The 18928-nt window shown below is 49.0% G+C and overlaps 3 protein-coding genes across 3 annotated transcripts; 1 reads left to right on the top strand and 2 right to left on the bottom strand.

The window, feature by feature from the left end:
- Positions 1-793: 793 nt before the first annotated feature.
- On the bottom strand, positions 794-7770 carry LOC131881306 (ubiquitin carboxyl-terminal hydrolase 38-like). The gene is made up of 11 exons (XM_059228140.1): positions 7364-7770; positions 7128-7258; positions 6810-7021; positions 6432-6728; positions 6212-6351; positions 5703-6129; positions 5302-5491; positions 5008-5193; positions 4160-4436; positions 2288-2537; positions 794-2224 (listed from the first exon to the last, which is right to left on the bottom strand). The coding sequence occupies exons 1-11, from the start codon at positions 7565-7567 to the stop codon at positions 1068-1070; spliced, it is 3471 nt and encodes a 1156-aa protein (XP_059084123.1). The 5' UTR covers positions 7568-7770; the 3' UTR covers positions 794-1067.
- An 826-nt stretch (positions 7771-8596) lies between these two features.
- LOC131881307 (26S proteasome non-ATPase regulatory subunit 4-like) lies at positions 8597-10645 on the top strand. The gene is made up of 5 exons (XM_059228141.1): positions 8597-8868; positions 9143-9395; positions 9470-9757; positions 9827-10327; positions 10409-10645. Exons 1-5 carry the CDS (start codon positions 8843-8845, stop codon positions 10541-10543), a joined length of 1203 nt encoding a protein of 400 aa, XP_059084124.1. The 5' UTR covers positions 8597-8842; the 3' UTR covers positions 10544-10645.
- A 16-nt stretch (positions 10646-10661) lies between these two features.
- LOC131881305 (tuberin-like) lies at positions 10662-18208 on the bottom strand. The gene is made up of 13 exons (XM_059228139.1): positions 17825-18208; positions 17181-17375; positions 16869-17101; positions 16550-16788; positions 16101-16466; positions 15805-15989; positions 13526-15716; positions 13211-13459; positions 12896-13135; positions 12663-12807; positions 11969-12590; positions 11652-11883; positions 10662-11492 (listed from the first exon to the last, which is right to left on the bottom strand). The coding sequence occupies exons 1-13, from the start codon at positions 17884-17886 to the stop codon at positions 10890-10892; spliced, it is 5562 nt and encodes a 1853-aa protein (XP_059084122.1). The 5' UTR covers positions 17887-18208; the 3' UTR covers positions 10662-10889.
- Positions 18209-18928: the final 720 nt, after the last annotated feature.

The following is an 18928-nucleotide window of genomic DNA, read 5'->3' as shown; positions in this document are numbered from 1 at the left end:
TCGCAAAATACACACGAAGTGTTCTGAAACACTCATTAATGACTCGTATAACACTCTTTAACTTCAAATGTTAATAGAGGCAAGTAAACAGAGTAAAGAAAGCAAAGGTAAATGAAGCCATCAAATACAAAGTTGGTAAGGAAGAGCTCCATGTGCGAAAACGCCTTAAAGTTAATGATAGTGTCTCGAAAATTGGATTGGAAGAAAACATAACAGTTGTTGCGTAGGTCGATCACGATCGATAAAATGGTGCTCATGTTTTCACCCAAATGCAGGAGACCCCCATAATAGTAGAAAAGTGTATCTCCCCTGAGGCCTGTTTTTAAAGCTCATACCTGGGAGTTGTTAGGGCTTAGAAGTTAACCGGTATGAAAATACCCTTGTCAAAGTGGCGAGCGAAGTAACGCGTTACTTTTTGAGTAACGCTACCGGTAACGCCTCACTTTTCAGAAGAAGTAACGGTACCGGTAAGGGAAAGGCTTTTGTAGTCCTCCCTTGACCGTTACTTTTTTTCTTTTATAAACGAGGCAAAGAAAAATGCCCAAAGGTTTCCTACGCATTCTACATAACGGGTAACGGTAACGGGTTACTTCTTCAAAAAAGTTTCGGTAGCGGTAACACATTCCTTTTTAAAAAAGTAACCGTAACGTTTAAAGTTTGTGACAGAGATGACAAGGGTCTTAGAGAGTTTCAAAAGCATCACACAACCTCTTTGCGAGTTTGAGGTATCCGGAATTATAAAGCCGGCAGAAGCGCATTTGATTACTACAGTTTGGGGAAAAGTACATAATTCTCAAATAAACCGGTTTTTTTTATTTGATGCATATATTTCATTTTTAAGCACGTCACTGAGTACAAATGACAAATAGAGCGATGGATAATGGATGGGTATCACAGGTAAATGGACAGAAGATATGAATGGACACGAGTTTGACTTTCTATAGAAGAACCTCAACATGTCATGTGAGATTGGAATGAATAATAAGTTTGGAAAATTTTACGTATAAAAACAAACCAGTTGGCAGTGCTACAAACAGTACTCCTACATTGCACAAAGACCTCAAGGCTCAACAAACCAGGCTTGGACCTTGGAACCCCTTGCCTCCGCCCTCATTATATCCATCCTTATCATCCTCATCATCGGGTCCATCTTTCTTCCTCGTACTCCTCGATGACCACGCACTCGATTTGTAGCCCGTGTTGTTCGAGTTGCGCTCTTTCTCGCGCAAGAACTTCAGATTATCCTTGTCCAGGGCCGATTTGAGGTCGGCTCTTAATGGTTTTCGACCCATGGTCCTCTGAGGCCGAGATTCATCGACCGGCTCCATCTTCTTGTAGAGCAACTGATAAGCCACATCCCGTGGGAATTGCTTGCCCACGTCCTTGAAGGACTGGAAGTCGCCAAAGGACACCTTACTGTCGTTGAATATGTACCAGGTATCGCAATCCAACTCCTTGGCACTTCTGGGCGGGGGTCGAGCATACGTGTAATAATGGCCCCCATCTGAACTGTAACCCGAGTGAATGACAATCGCATAAAGAGCGTAGTGCTCTTCTCTGACCTGTCCCGACTCGTTGGTGGGATCTTGAATGGGCAAAGACAAAGTGAGTTTATAATTGATATTGGTGAAGACTTTGCTCTTCCGATTCACGGCTCGATCGTACTTGAAGCGTAACAATGTGCACAGTAAATGGTGAGGCCCTTCCAAGAGATGAACGCTTTTGACGGCATCCTGAAGTCCCTGGCACGTATCACAATGGTACTGGTTGTCCCCTTCGAGAGTCTCCTCACTCAAATAGGAGCTCACCAGGCTCTGCATGGTCAAATTGTCATTCAGCTGATTGGTTTTGCCGGATTGATCTGCGGGTACGGCCAGATGCAACTCTGTGAAGATTTCTCGGTGCTCAGACACATTTTGGCACTTTGAGCACTGATACCTAGTCCGGAGTTTGCCTCCCAAGTGCTTTTGAACTAGGGACACGAGGCGTGGCTCGTGCAAGGGTCTTTGAACCGATGGAGAGGTAGACGACGAGGAGGACGAAGATACGGGAGACAAAGACTCTGGTTTCAGAAAGGCCAAATTAAATTCGCTTTTGGCCTGGAGGCTCTTTTTGGTTGAGGAAGTGGCAACGTCTTTTAACTGGGAACTCGAAGCTTCTTTCCCGTCTCCCACAGAATCTCGCGATCCACGAATGGAATCGCCTACACTTTGGATTCCACTATCTGAAAGGCCGAAGAAATATATTGGTTTGACTTCTCGGCAACAATTATCAATGGGTCTCCTACCTGTTGAGTCAGAGTGGGAATTGTTTAAGGGCTCATCGAGGATATTGAGTTGGTCTTCTCGCGAGCCATTGTTCGAGTTGGAAGAAAGATTCTCTTCAGTTGTCCATCTTTTCATTCCCAAGCTTCCCAGAGAGGTTCGGCTCCCCCGCAAATCCACTTCCTCGTCCTCTGACAAATCACCGCGGTTATGAAACGCTGACAAGCTGCCGCGGCTTCCAAAGAAGTCCTCGTCCATTCGGCCATCCGAGCACTAAAATAAAAAGAGAAAAAGATATACTTTTAACAACAAAGCCTTGCTTGTATTGGCGGTCAATCGTATATTGAGTTCCATATCTTTGCTCTCAAACAGGTAGAAATTCTGGCGTCTATGTGAAATTATACACCATGGATTCATATTTTTGATGGCGTGGAAATTTTGAGTCCCGATATGCTTCCAGCCCACGTCAAAATATATAGTGGGTCAAGCCCAACAGCACTGCTAGAGTTTTGATGGTATCAAAACTTGGCGTTTATCTATGCATTACTAAATCCTTGCTTTGAATCCGTTCGTTGGTTGCAAATCAAGAATCACCATACCTTCTTCTCTACTTCGAGTTGAAATTGTACCGTTGCAGATGTATTTTCTCTTGTATCAAAATCTGACTGGCTTTGAAACTAATTTTTCAAAGAAAACTTTTTTTTCTTTTTGACGCATACGGCTTCGCATGAATTCGTTATCAGTACAAATCAAGGAAATCGTGAGACTGCAGGTATGGTTCAAATTCGCTTCAGCCTTTCCACCAAATATACAATATCTTTTTCGTCAAAGACTATCCGATCGCTCCGTTGCCAGAGAGCTATGCTCAGTGCTCACCAACTATGACCCCATCTAGTGCTAGCTCCAGAAGAGGACTCGAGCGAGTTAGCTCTATGCTAACCTCTAGTCCAGCAGATCAAACATTTGCCGAACTATACCGAGATAGCACACTCACTTTTTGAAGACTTGGTTTCTTGCTCGGGTGATTCATGAAAAAGTGAGGTCCGTTTTCTGACACAATCCAAAAAATCTATGTAAAGTTTTAGGGGGGGCGAGTCGTTACTAAAAGACTCGCGTCGGGTTATTTCTCGAATGAAAAACTGGAGTGGACAAGGAGTCACTCACTCCAGTACTGAACTATAGGAGGGACAAACATGCAAACAAGACTTTGCTCTTTGAGACGTATGTTGCACGCGCTCGGTCGGTAGCTGACTGATGCCCTTTGAGGACTTCGAGTCAACTCTCATGGAATGTTGAATGAGAATGAATCAGGAAAATACATTCGGTATCAACGCATTTCCTGCAACTTGCACTCGTAGTGATCAAGTTTTGTAAAAAGCTGGGTATTACGGCAAGGCCATCCAAAACATTTTCTTTTTGGGACGTGTCAATTGGAACGAACTGATATTTAAACGATTTACAAGAAAACAGGACAAAAACATAGTAGTGACATTACTTAGTGACGTTGCTTAATGTACAACATACAACTAGTCCCAAGATTAACCATACATTATCAAAAAGATTTAGTTTGGGGGAGTTCCAAGGCCACTCACCCTGCCCTCCAAAAAAAAAAATGGTATCAAGGCATTTATGACTGGCCAATGTCAATCGACGTGGAGCGGGTTAAAATTCATGTTTAAGCTTGGACATCGGCAAGGCACCTTAATAAGGGTTGGGGGTCCAAATTAAATCAGAATAGTACGTTCACGAATACGTGGTTTACGTAGTCTGAAAATGTGATGCTTTCAGAATATCAATACACCAAGTTCACGCAATAGATGACAGTAACTTGTATCGTTTAGCTCCTTCCTTCCCCTCATTGTAAAACCTGGCGACAAAACCAGCTGAGCACTCACTTGACTTAACATTTCTTCATCTTGATCTCCATTGGTTTCTGGGACCTCTGAAATGACGTCCAAAGCCATATTAGAACTTCGAGTGGTCATCTTTGGAATTTCTTCCTCCTCGGGGGTGGATCCCAATGGACAGATGACGATGGTCTTGCCCAGAATGGTTTCTTTCTTTTCATCAGATGATCGAGTCGTCGAGATCGATTTCGAGGGCTCATCGCCTGGCTGTTGGCGACAGGGTATGCTTGATTTCTCCTGCTCATGAAGAGTATCAATCAAGTACCTGGAATTGAAGAAGCCGTCTAGAGTAGCTTTTTGAGTTCTCAAACGAGAGTGACGAGTTGAAACGGCGACATAGATTACATTTGTTTGAAAATAATCATTTCAGGCAGGACGAAATTGTAGCCTTTGCCATAACTTCACTGCATTCTGATAAGATGATTCATGGACGTTTTTGGATTTTGTTTGGACCCTCATCGCAAATTCAATGATGTTTGTTTGCCGAGACGACATTCTCATTCAATCTCAACTTTCCAGCTGCAACTTTGAAGGTCTTCTTTCCGCTCACTTGCACCTCTGATTGAGATGGCTTTGAAGACCAAATCATGAAAAGTCACATACAGCCAGCTCGTCGTCAGGCATAAACCCATTTTGAGCTTCAGAGACTCGCCGAAATAAAACGAACGAACCGAATGGAAAGGCTTTCCCCATGATTGGATGATGTTTTCAAGATATTTCAAACTAATTTGAAAACATGTTTGTAACTAGAATTTTTTCCCAGGAGACGAAAAGGATGGGTGTCTCTTTGATTTGTCGTGGGTTGTGTTTTCATTTCCATTTTTATGATTATTTACCTGAGAAATTCCGAACAATCTTGCTGTCGTCCAGATTCAAACCAGGGGGGTCTTGCCACTTTCAGGAAGTCTCCTGGCGAGTAAATGGACCTCTGAGAATATCGCAGATAGGCGAACACTTGTTGGAGTCGGAAAAGCACCAATTGAGAAGAAGTTAATGGAGCACTGAGGATATCATCACAGAAACTGGAAAAGAAGAACACCATTTATTCTCAGCTTGGCCATTGAAAGAAGCAGCCTCTGAGACATTCGGCAGTAGTTACGTTTTGGACAAAAAGGGGATTGTCTACTTACTCTTTGGTAATGTAGAGGGCTTGCAAAACTGAGTTCATGTAACAGGTGTTCCCAAGATTGATTAATCCCACCATTCCAGTTTCAGAGCGAAATGAGAGAGCGTCTTCAACCAAATATGAGATGGTTCTTGTCTGATGGTGTATGAAGGTCGTAGAATGTATCGGAGACAACCATGATAGGGAACGCAGTTCTGAAAACAAGACAAAAAACACATTTTTGTCATTCTTGCCAAAAATTGCCCGAGACAATGAGGATATAGTATTTTCTTAGTTTTAAAAGAAAATCAACTCGTTGAAGGAGTTTCTTCATAGAAGTAAAGCACCAGGTCGTGATTAAAGTACGAATAATGAAGTCGGATTGGGGCATTTCCAAAAAATTTGAACCAATAGACGCCTGCCTACCTCTGGCCCTGGCTTCGGAAGGCTCCGGGATTTTGAACTCCTCCAGGACATGAACAATGGGTTCGTATAGATCCGGAAAGTTGGGAAATCGAGCCATGAGAAAGCGCGAGGCCTCGGCCAATCTATGAAATGTTTCTTCGCTCTTCATGTGGCCCAAGGATCGGAGTGTCTGTGGGATATGGGACACGACGCCATGGAAAATGGATTCCGAGTGTTGAAATCCCAATAACAGGAAGAAGAAGATGTCGTTCACCGAGGCAATCAAATCCGGTTGGGCCAACGCCAAAGACAAGGGTTCCGTACACGAGTGAGCAATTTCGATGAGGATCGAGTTCCGGTCTTTGGCCTGAAGGCCACGAAGCATCTCCAGAAGCCAGCGAACCATTCTGGGACTGGCTCGACTCAGGGTTAGCCACTTGATCATGGTCTGATGGATAAACCGAGCTCATGAATCTTTGTTCATCCACGTCATCATGATAGAGCTGACCCGTCAATCAAAACAATCTTACCTGCAAACCTATGACGGTTCGAGCCTCGCCAGTGGCCTGAGAACTCTCGTCTAAAATGGCTTGAGTGGCTCGTTCCAGAAAAACGTTGGGGATCTTATCAATGATGGCCATCAAACCGCAGCTGGGCGAGCTCAGAGCGTCTGAAAGGCAAAAATGGAGGTCCATTATCGAGAGCCGAATGAAGCGGGACAACTTGGCCGGTCATCAGCCACCGGCTTACCTTTGCCTTCGGAGGAGATGATTGAGTAAAACGCTTTAAGGCACTCTTGAATGCCGTCCGTGGCCGCCGAGCGACCCCAAATCAACGGCAACATCTGACTGACCTCGTCGGTGGCCTCAAAGAAGTTCATTTGATCGGACTTGACGGCGTGGATCTGATAGCCAGCCAAAAGCGTGACTATCAACACGGAAAATCGACTCCATTCCGTGGGGTTGGGCAACACGCACGGGTGGTTTTGATAGACCCGGGCGATCTCGCGAGTCACGGGCAAATGCACACCGTGCTCTTTCAGACACGCTAGAAGATGGAAATACAACCGGGGGGTTCATGGCCTGGGATTTTGGGCAGCACCGGAAGCCCAACCGAAAAAGCCCTTACCATAGAGATGGATCTTGGTGACGTTGACAATGGTGCGCTGAGTGGCCTCAATGTTTCGCTCCGGCTCGAACTCGGTGAGGAGGGACAAGATTTCGCCCACGAGCTGGACCAGCTCCCGTTTCGCCCCGTGGGTGGCATTGGTAAACATGTCGATCATAAAATTGGGCGTGACATACTCGTAGAAGGCGGCCGGATATTTGCGGGACAGAGCTCTAAGACAGGTCAGGAGGAATAATCAAGGCGGGTCGGTCAATCGGGCCCAGGGCCGAGGGTAGAGAACATAGAGAACATAGAGAACAAGCGGTGGGCTGGACTTACAGGAACTGTTGGTGGCCCAATTGGCCAATCAGGGGCTCGTCTTCCGAGAACAGGATCCATTGAACGAACAAGCCTAATAAGCTGGACACATCCACCGGGTTCAAGGTGATTTGATCCAAATTGGAAAACATCTGGACCAGAAAAAGTCAGGATTAGGGCCCAGCCGTTCCAACCCGCCAAGTATGAGGGTGGGGGTGGGGGTGGGATGAGGCTGACAGGCTGAGGCCTCTACGTACCTTGGTGAGGAATTGACGCCGAAAAACGGGACTGTGAGCCGGATTCCGACTCTCCACGAACTGACGCAAAACGCCCTCCATGGCGACCCGCCTAGAGATGGCTCGGGGCCAGATCGGGCCCACCTCATACACGCCCCACTCGTCCGTCCACCGGGGGGGTAGGGTGAATCGGGTTCTCAAGGCTGAGCGTCCATAGCAATCCATCCATCCATCATTCAATCGATCAATGGGGGCCGACGGCAGGCCTTCAGGCTTCCAGGTCTGGGCTCCGGATCGGCGACTGGCGCCCACGCTCCAATACCAATCACATTCCACCCCAGGGACAAGGCCAGGGAGGCGGTCTTAGGCTAAGGGGGGAATGCGGGGTAGGTATGTAGGTAGGTCTGTATGTCTGTGTGTAGGAGCGAACAATCAGGGTCGCGGATTGAACCACTAATTGACCCGCTAGCGGCCCAGGTCCGCTAGGTGGCGCCGGGCCTGACAGATCAATGAATAGAGGGATGAATGGCATCCCTGGCTGGCTGGAAACTATCCCAGGCCCCACGTCTAGCGTGACCATTTTTGGTTGAACTCAGCTGGCCTGACTCACTCGGATAAGGGATGATAACTCCCCCCGGGTCCCTGGGTGGCCAGTCAATACTGGGCGGGTATGAGAGGGGGCGGCGGCTATGATTTGGGCCCGCCCAACGGTAATCCGTGGTCTCCCAAAAGGCAGCTTAAAAGGTTGCGTGAGTTTTTTTTAACTTGCGTGATGGATAATGGACTTAATGATAATTGAATCGAGACTAAGAAGTTTCTGAGCGTACGAGTACATTCAGCACGATTGCCAAACTCTCAAAGTCATTGTCCAAAGACTAACTCTCGGACATGCCTGAATTTCGGGATTGATATAGTTCCACGGCTTTAAAACCACACGCAAATCATGGAATGTACCAATGATTATTTTATGTCCACTTCTAAGCGGTCTGACGCATGGCTGAGAACTTGACCCGAGTAAGTCCGAAAGCGAGACAAAAGAAGCAGATTGTACAGACGTTATGGATAATCATGTCCTCTGACTCCTGACACACAGCGTGAACATTTCCTTCGGTTTCACCCGTGTTACCCACTAGCCTTTTGAAAGCAAGCTGAAAAAGAATAACTCACGCCACCTCTTAAGCTGCCTCTGGGAGAACACTGATTCTACCGTCTATGTCCACCTGTGAGTCACCCTGGCCTTGTTGACGTTGGAGCTGAGAAATTTCGAGTCATTGTGGAGATTGGCTGACTTGGGGTTTCCGAGGATCGGGAGGCTAACTCTGAACTGATTTACTCTTCTTGGTCCGAGTACCCACTGCTCAAAGGCATTGCTATCGATCGCCACCCGCCTCACCTCTCTCACATCGTCACATATATCGTCTATTCTTGGAGTGTCGACGCCTTGGCCAGCGTGAGTGGAATCCCCGTGGATTGAGGCTAGACTGCGGCCAGTGGATCAAGATGGTTTTGGAATCCACCATCATTTGGTAAGTGGCTCCATCAGGCTAGGGTGGATTCCATGATCTCAATCAGGACTGGATAAAGATGCGGATCTGAACCCCCCTGATGCGGGGAGGGCCAGAATAGTCCGGCTGACAGGCCATATTGATATAGTTTGATATTCTCTGCTGCTCGGGTCCTGTTCCCAGTTGTGGACGGTTGGCCATGCCCCCAGATGAAGAATATCCGCCACCCCCTCCCCTACCCTCCCCCATCCGGGCTCCCGACTCATACTTTTCTGGTTCTCGTCTCTGATTCTAGCGTGGACAATAGCGAGTACATGCGCAATGGGGACTTCCTGCCCACCCGTTTGCAAGCTCAACAGGACGCCGTTAATCTGGTGACTCAATCCAAGCTGCGGGCCAATCCCGAATCCAACGTGGGCCTCATGACCCTGGCCGAGCTGTCCGTCTTGGTCACGCTCACCACGGACACGGGTAAAGTCCTGGGCAAGTTGCACGCCGTTCAGCCCAAAGGCCAATTGCGCTTGGCTCAAGGCATCAAGATCGCCCATGTAAGTTGTCTCGATCGGATGGATGCCTTCAGGCCTGAATTATCGGGCTTCTGCATATTGTGCCCCCCTTTCAGCTCACCTTGAAGCATCGACAAGGCAAGAACCACAAAACTCGGATTGTGGCCTTCGTGGGCTCACCCGTCACGGGTGACGAGGCCGTCCTCATCAAACTGGCCAAGAAGCTCAAAAAGGAAAAAGTCAGTGTGGACATCGTGAGCTTTGGCGAGGACGCCGACAATGCTGACATCTTGAAAAAATTCGTCGAGACCGTCAATGGCAAGGACGGTACGGGCAGTCATCTCGTGACCATTCCCCCGGGCCCCCATCTTTCGGACGCACTCATCTCGTCACCCATTCTCAAAGTAAGTCCCAGCCCCACTCTGAATACTCGGGGATGGCTCATTGGGTATGGCTCGTTTCCATCGTGTTAGGGTGAAGATGGCAGTGGACCCAATGTGGTGCCCTCCGATGGAGGTGGTTTTGAATTCGGTGTCGATCCGAACGAAGATCCCGAATTGGCATTGGCGCTTCGCGTCTCCATGGAAGAGCAGCGAGCTCGACAGGAGGCCGAATCCCGTAACCAGGGCGGCGAAGCCATGGAGGCCGAAGCCGTCGTGGCGCCCGCGGATCCCACGGCCGCCTCGGATCCCAACTCCGAAGAGGCACTTCTGCGACGCGCATTGGCCATGTCCATGGAGCCCGAGGGTACTCAAGGTGGTGATGGCGCACCCGCTCAGAGCGCTAGCGACGAGCCCAACTTGGCCGCCATGACCGAGGACGAGCAGATCGCTTATGCTATGCGCATGTCCATGCAGGAAGAGGCCGGCCCGTCGCCCTCGGCCTCGGCCGGAGCTGCCAAAGGCGAGGCTATGGAGGTGGACGAGTCCAAGGAGGATTACTCTCAAGAGATGAACGACCCAGACTTCCTCAAGGTGCGTTGGTTCAGCTTTCTTTGTCTGCTGGAATTCACTGTCGGGATGGGTTTACAATTGAAATGTTTCCATTTTCTGCAGAACGTTTTGGAGAATTTGCCGGGAGTGGATCCCAATTCGGATGCTGTCAAACAAGCCATGGGGGCCATGACTGGGAACAAGGAGGGGACAAAGAAAGATGACGACGATAAGAAAAAGGAAGAGGATAAGAAGTGATGTTGACAGAAAATTAAGCGTCCGGGCACTTCTGTACAGAATAAATTAAGATCGGCTTTTGCTACCCTAATTCTGTTTTAATAAAATACTTGAACACGAAAACTGGTGACGTCACACGTAAGGGTATAATATAACTGCTTGTATTTTATATCGTGTTCACATATGCATCTTCACGCTGAGGACGCTCTCAATATCACGTGGACAAAAAGAGATGATAACATACGACGATCGAAAGAGAGAGAGAAAAGAGAATGGAAGATGCAGGGAAGAATGATGAAGAGGAGGATGACATTGATGAACTCTTCCATTCACATTTGCAACATGGGCCATGATGGAGTTCGTTTCGTTAGTCATCTTTGGAAATGCGTCTCATGACAATGTTGGTGAAGTCGTTCAGAGCCGCTCGACTAAACGAACTCGTTCGCTCGGTTCGCGATGATGAAGACGACGAAGAGTTGTCGTTGGAGGCTCGATCTCCACCATCTTTGCCATTGCTCGCATTGGATTTGCTCCCATCGTCGGAGACCGTACTGACTTTATCTCGAATGCGTTTAATTTGGCGGAGCCGCTCCAACCAATTGGATGAATATGGGTCCCTTCCCAAACCCAAGGTCTGCTGGATTTGAGCGGCCAGATTACAGTGCAGGGCCAATTGCCGAACGAGGATGGCCAGATTACGGTCGGACACGATCTTGGGATCCTTCACATGTCCTAAGGGCTCGTCCAATTCAGGCTTACAATCAATAAACACCTTGTTCGATCCCTGATCCAAGGGCGTAATCACGATGCACGCGTTGATAAATTGGCCCTTAACCGTGCCCATCTTGTAGTGTCCACCAGAGTTATTATACACGATGACCACGAAGTCGTTGCCAATATGTCGTTTCTTTTTGTTGGCCTTCGGGTCACGCTCATGATTGGGCATGAGAGTGGCCACGTGGAATATGACCTAAATGCATTCAAAGCATTGTTATTAATTTTTAGGCATAGGTTTCCACGGGTTTTACAAACCGCTACAAGGAATGTAACCACCGGTAATACAATTCCCACTATCAATAGCGCCTTTTAAGTTTTTTGACGGTAACTATCCAAAGGGAAAAATCCTCACCTGCATGACGTCATCTTCCCACATGTACGCAAAATCTCCATCTCCGTCAACATGATCCAACCCACCCACATACGAGTACTTCTTGTCCACATCTTTAAGAGATATGAGATCCCCCAGTCCATGAAGGAATTGGGTGTACCTCAAGGAGCCAAACTCATTCAAAAGGATGGCCTCCTCGTTGTCTTCTTGACCGGGATCGATGTACAAGACCCCGATCTTGTGCGTCTCGTGTCTAAGATTTGAACAGCACATGAACAATTGAACGCTTTACAAGCCCTGATCCGCTCCAAGTCTTCAAACCGTAGAAAGCTACTTACGCGTGAATCCGGTCCAAGTTCTTGATGCTGGTTTCAATGGCTTTGGTGGCCGGCAACAAGATGGGCTGATCGAGCGAGTTGGTGTTGCCGAAACTCGAGTTGTGATACAATTGCAAGAACACAAATTGGGGCGAGATCCCAGTCACCCGTTCTGCTCGTTCCGAGCTCGGACCCCCTGACGTCTGACTGCGTAAGAACTCCGGCCCGCGTCGAATGCCGGCCGATCCGGTCCCGCTAGCCGAATCTCGATTGAATCGCCGGGGACTTGGTCCGGATATCGTATGAGCGCGATCACGTCGCATCGACGAGTCGAGCAAGAGTTTGGGAGGGCGTGAGCCCACACCCGAAGATGCAGGTCCTGAGATGGGCGTGAGCGTGGGTGGGGTGCCCGAGGCCTCTCGGCTTCTCATGGGCGATCCGGTCTTTAAGGGACTGTTGATCTTTAACTTCAAATTCTCCGTGGAGTCCGCATTCGGGGCACCTCCATGTTGAAGACTGATTCGTCGCCTTTGGAGCAATTCCGAGGACGTCCGATGTTCCCGCACAATAGGTTCCTCTTCCTCCACCTCAGGGATGGGACCACAGCTTTGGCGATTGGAGGAGGTACCCGAATTTTTTAATTCTAGAGACATTCGAGAACGGTCAAAAAGAAGAGCTAGACATCAACGGATATTCTATCTGTTCAAATTCTTACCTGTCCGAGGTTCTGAGGGACTGGCTGGACTGGCTGGATCTTGTCCCGAAGAAGGATTGGAATCACGATCCACATTGGAGTGGGTCGAAGAATCGGACTCAGCCGTAATTGAAGCCCGACAACCTTGAAGCGAAAAACTCTCGCGCTGAAAGTCAACGGAAGTTGAAAAATTAATTTAATCCCGTTAATCGAATTCAAGACAGATCATCAAACAAACGCCTGGTTTTCCTTACCGGATCGCCCTTGTCGCTCGTCAAAGATTCGTATTCCTTTTCACTCAAGGTGTCGATCGGAATTCGCTTGCTCATGTCCAACATTTGAGCCACGGATTCACGGATGGCCAGATCGTTTGAAGGGCGGAACAACGCCGCCAAATCAGCCAAAGGAAATTCACTGTAGGAGTCGCTTACCAGAGAGGAGTTCTGAATCCGACACATCCAAGACACATCTCCACTTGGCCGTCGAACAAAAATCTAGGAAAGGTAGTACCAATTCATCATTAAGTTATGATGAGTGGTTCTCAATTCACTACAGATTGATTGTCCTACCTCAGCCCATCCATTGCACCAACAGGCGCATAAATCGGGTTTCCGGATCTCTTGACCTTTCTGCTCCTTCATCAAGGACTCCAAAAGCCCGACATCGTTCTCAGAGTCACTTGGCTGAGGAACTTGCTGTGAAGGCACGGGATTGGACAACTGGCTCGAGATTCGTTCGGCCGAGACTTGACGTCTCAAATCAAAATCATCTCGAGCCGAGGATCCTGGTAGATATCGTGACGGGCTGGGTCTCTGGGCCTAAATCGAAAGTTCTTGATGTGATACGAAATGAATCTAAAAACAGTATTCGTTCAATCTGTTAACCTGGAATTCCGATTGATGCCTCTTCCTGACATTACTAATCTCTCCCTCTGGGCTCTGGATGAAGGTTCCACTGGAGGAACTCTCCTCGGGCTGGGTCAGATGCACCGAGTTCAATGGGTCCTCTTGTCTCGTTTTCGAACAAATCAGGTGACAGCGATCGCACAGTCCACCGCGGTTTGACGTCTGATCACAATGGCTCGTGGTGATAGTGATGAGCATGGTGTTGAGCAACCACGTGGCCGAGTGGCCTTCCTTCAGGAGGAATTGCGTGGTGGGCAATCGCTTCGGCTGAACTGAGGCGTTGGCAAACATGTATCGCGCCAGGATGTCGACACAAGTCTCTGTGAGCTCCTGGTGGAAGCTGATCATCTTGTTGGCTCGCTTGTGCTCCTCGGAGAGCTCGTCACTGGCGCCGGACCCTTTCTGAGTGGACACTTTGGTGGTCACGGCTGTTTGGGCGCGATCTCGAGGCTTGATCGAATGCTCCGAGAGACTGGAACTTCGCTTCCGGTCTGCGGAATCCATGTTCGCAAGGCGAGAGGCGGCCGCTGTTGCCACATTGGCGGCTATCTTGCGGTAGTTGCCCTCCTCGAAGGATTGGATCACATTCGAATTGAGTCCGGTCATAATGAATTGGACAAAGTTTTGTCGATACGACAGTCGGCATTTCAAGAACCACATGATGATGATGTGGTGTGCCAATGAAACGGTGTAGGCGTCAAATCGAAAGGGGTTTGTGAATGGAAGCGCAATGGCGAACACAGCCATGTAGTTGGTGTCGGTGAAGCTAGAGAATATATCCGGCAGACGGATGAGGGTGGAGAGGAACTCCAGCATGGGCGTGGCAATCAATTTGGTGGCGGAAATCTTGGAGAAGTTCAACACCACCTCGGGGATAACATGATACATGGACTTCTTCATCTCCAGGGCACAAGCCGTCAAGGCCATGATGCAAATGCGATTGCATTCTCGCGATAACAAGCCCACATGCAAGGCGTTGATGAGGGATCGTTGAGATGAAGGCTCCAAGAACTCGTTGTACGAGGCCATGGCGGCCAGAACGGGGAACACCGTGTTGTGAAACTCGGATCTGGAGAAGTTCGGGAGCGTGTTCACCAGCACCTCGGGGTACTTGGAGTTCCTCGAGGTCAACTCCACCAAAGGCGTAATGAACATGTAGATGGCCTTACCATATCGTGTGATGATGGCCTTATTTTGCAAAACCATAGGCACCTTACTCAACACCAATTTCAGGACCGTCCAATCACGCTCCTCTGACAAGCTCTTAATCACAAGCATGCACGCCTTGGTCAACGACATGTACGTGGCCGGCTGAGAGGCATTCGGAGCTGATCCTCCTCCTCCGGATTTGTGAATACCTCCGCTTCGAGTTCGGGTTTGATCCTCATTTCCAGAGAGGATTTCCGCTGGACCCCCGCCGGAAGCAAAATCTCGACACACGATAAACGGACTGTAACGAATGGAGCCGGAATCCTCGTCACAAATCCCCAAATGATAGTTCTCATCGGCTCGAAGAGCCAAAAACAAGCGAAAGATCTCGATCCGGATGGAGCCCGTGTTCCCATAGATCTCGGGATGTGCGTAATGCTCTTCCACCAGTTTGGCAAGGATTTGATAGATCCGCACGATGAACGAGGGTGGATATTGGGAGATTTTCACTTTGAAGGCGTGTATCACTCCCGTGACGGCGATACGAGCCTCTGTGTGGTCATGGTCGGTGTAAGACAAACCTGGGCTCTTTTTGCTGTCCCATTGCCGAAGAAGGATGCGTTCAATGATATCCACCATTTTCATGGCCTCTTTGGAAGAGCATTCGGTGCACAACGAGGTCAGCACTTTGATCCCCTCCAAACGAACCACACGCGATTGCTCGTGATCCAAGGACCTCAGGAAGGGCAACACAACACGCTCCAACATATCCTCTTCGTACATGTGACGATTAGCTCTCACCACAGAGGCCATGACCTCCAAGGCTTTGATCCGGATGACCTCCCTGGGATCGTTCTTGTAGTATTTGTCCATGAGCGTGTGCAGTCCTCGAATCCAACCCGATTTGGTGGGAAAGAGTGAAATGGCCCGATAGTCGAGCAATCGCACGACCGATTCTTCGGGTCGCTGAGAAGAGCACAAATCGATGATGCTGAACAACTTCTTCTTGCTTCCTCGATAACTAAGGCAATACATGTATCATTGTTAAAGTTGGACGGAGCCATGAAGACACGTAGAGTGTCAACCTTGGCTGAAATCAATCAACTCACTTGTCTTGATCGATGAGGTTCTCAAACGAATTCAACGTGTCGTGGATATGCTTGAAGATCTCTTTCTTCATTGAGTCTTCCGCATGTTTCGGGGTTGCCACCAGAATGGCCTCGATCAAATCGAGGGCACAATCACAGCCGGGGGCCCTCAGCGTCTCTCCTCGCTCGATAATCAAACGTTCCAACTAGGCGACAAATTTAGTGAATATGGGCATAGAATCGGAAATACCATCATAAGAGAGATTTCACTTCTTATCATCCACGCGTCTCAGATTGTCGAATGATTATCCACTTACCTGTAAAGTCACTTCATAGGTAACCACTTGATGCTGGCAATTAAGAGCTTGGATGAACGAGGGTAAGATGGTCATGGCCGAATAGTTTCGCATGGTTTTCACACACGGGTTGCCCCACAAGCTCCGGCCTACGAAAAACACGGCGCCTCGCACCAAGGGCACATTGTTCTGATATTCCCGAGACTGAATGATCTGGCACAGGCAGTAGAGTGCCGAGTGGCCCAAGTGGGTGCCCATTAAGTTGCCCATGATGCGCCAGGCTTCCTTGCAATGCGCGGGCATATTAACCACGCGACACAACGTGCAAATAAAGGTGGTGAGGGCCTCCTTGGGGATGTAGCTGAAGCCCATGATGGCAAAAAAGCACTGAAAGTGTGGAGTGTGGAAGATAATCGTTTGGCTTGACAGATTCCAGGCCGAGTGCCAACACACGAGTCAATCAAACTTACCTGCAAACACGTGCCCGTGACACCATCGTCATCATTGACCAAGCCCGTGTGACAGCTCAGACAGTTGATTAAGCCGGTGACCACTTCAGGGTCCAGATACGCCGGATTGAACTTGATGGTATTGAGCAAGATCAAGAGATACTGGTTGACCACGTCGGCGGGTTTGGGCTGGGTGGGGAACACTTGGAGCAAGAAACGACCGATCTTTTCTTCGAAGTGCAGGATGTCTTTGCCTTGCCCTGATCAAGTGCAAAAGAAGCAGGTTCAACCACTGCCGAGTGTTCCCTTACATGAGTACTACAATCAATATGGCCCTCACTTGTCAAGGCATCCAAAAGATTTAAGAGGTGCGGAAAATCCTCGGGGCTTTTGTGGCACTCGATGACCCGGAAGAATTGGCCTCGCATCACATCGAGATGCTCGAACTGGCCCTCGACCAGAGCCGTGAACAATTGGATAACGGCCACCCGATGACTCGGGTCCTGGGCCTCGAGCAAGTCCTTGGTCTTCATCCACAGCAATTCCACACTATGCTCCTCCAAGATGTTGCCCCTGAAACCAAGACGAGACAGATTACCAGTCTCCCCTTCATCGACCCTGGGGATTCGGAGGTCAGTCTTCCACGACTCACCTCACTCGGGGCGTTAGCTCGGTGATGATTCGAATCCGGTCCTCGAGAGGTGAGGAGCTGGCCAGCGCTTGGATTTGCTCCGGACTCAGGTTGAGCAGCTTGGGCTCCGTGGCCAGTACTTGGAGGGCGGCCGCACTGGCCGCCGAGCCAGGCGGTCCACCCGCATGGGACCCGTGACTCGGACCTTTTGAGCCCCTAAATCGAAACATGCACGTGGTTATTGATTGAACAGGAGGGGTATTGTTGGGGTGGAAAAAGATATCGAATGGGGCGGCAGGCGGGACGGAAATGACAACGAATGACAAGTCCGGCATTGACCGTTGATTTCCTATGTTCAACATGTGCCAATCAATTCAACTTAATCCCAATTTGACCCAGGTGAACTGGCCGTTCTAGCCCAAAAGACTCGAGTTTAACCCATTGGGTCCCCGCCCTAAATGAAGCCCGCCCGCCTCAACTTATGAGTGAGTGAGCCACTCCCATCTGGGGTTCATCCAGCCTGGGCTGGGACTGAGCTCAGCCTTTGCTCGGCTAGACGGGCACGGCAGGATGAGCTCCTCGGCGCCATCGACAATCGAGGGTCCTCCGGGCCGGTGCTGGAACCGTGGACCAAATGGCTGCGGCCAGTGGGGACCACTACTCACTTGAGCCAGGACTTCAACTTCTCCTGAAAGGACTTCTCGCCCTTGCCGGATTTAGCCGCCATCCAGTCCTAGGGGCAAGCAAAATCCCCAGAATGAGGGCCCGACCTGGACCCACCCACGCTCCGACCACGGGTGAGGAGGGTCAGACCAGGACCCGAATGCTCGTCCAGGCCATGATGTTCACGGACCGGCCATTCAGCCTCATGTTCGATCCCACCACGGCCGTGGCGGTCAGAATCGGGTGGATGGACGGGAGCGGGGCTCGCGGCCCGACTGAGCTCAAGCTGGGCTAGGTGAGGGGCTCAATCGGGTTGATGTCGGACAGTCAATGGATGTGTGTAGTATGTATATTGGTCTTGGCTGGACTTGAATCGATTTCCACTGGCTCTCTCTGTCTGTGTGCAGCCTTCCAACCTGAAACGATCCACTTACACTTACTTACTTACTCTCTCGCTTATTCACTCGTTCACTCACCAGGCTTTTTTTTCGTTTCTTCTGACCGGAGGTTGCGGGCATCCAATGGACTCGACAGAGGGGATCAAATTGTCACCGGAGGTTGGGACAAGGGCGACCAATTTACATTGTCAATTAGTCAGACGACTCAAAAAGTAAGCCTGATTTTTTCCATCCAATCCAGGTTGCTTTTGGCTCCAACTCAATTTTTTGCATTAAGATGGAAACAGTCTATGCTTTCACTTTCCACATTTCCTGGCCACCTTCAATTTGCTATTTGATTTGATCCCATCACTAATTGACTCACAGTTGACCACACTATTTGTCAACAATGAACCTTGAGAAGAAACAGCTGCAAGAATAAGTTCTGAAAACTATCGGTTATCTCAAAATTAGTGGAAAATGTAGTACAAGTCCCATAGCACAAAAGGAAAATAGTCTTGCCATCGAATTTTAATCAAACTGAAGATTATACGGTCCCACAAGTTACTTAACAATGCCTATTCAAATTTGGTTGTTGACCATTAGGGCATTGCCATCTAGTAATCATTTTCCAGAACATGATCCAGCACCTGTTTTTGTGAAGGTTCATTACTTGGCGCCCCTTTTTTTCCATTTTACGGCCTATTGATGAAAGGTTTAGATTTGAAG

The sequence above is a fragment of the Tigriopus californicus genome, chromosome 5, assembly GCF_007210705.1.
Source record: "Tigriopus californicus strain San Diego chromosome 5, Tcal_SD_v2.1, whole genome shotgun sequence".
In the NCBI taxonomy this organism is placed as follows: Eukaryota; Metazoa; Arthropoda; class Copepoda; order Harpacticoida; family Harpacticidae; genus Tigriopus; species Tigriopus californicus.
Note: the sequence above shows the minus strand (reverse complement) of the source record. Positions and strands in the feature narration are given on the sequence as shown.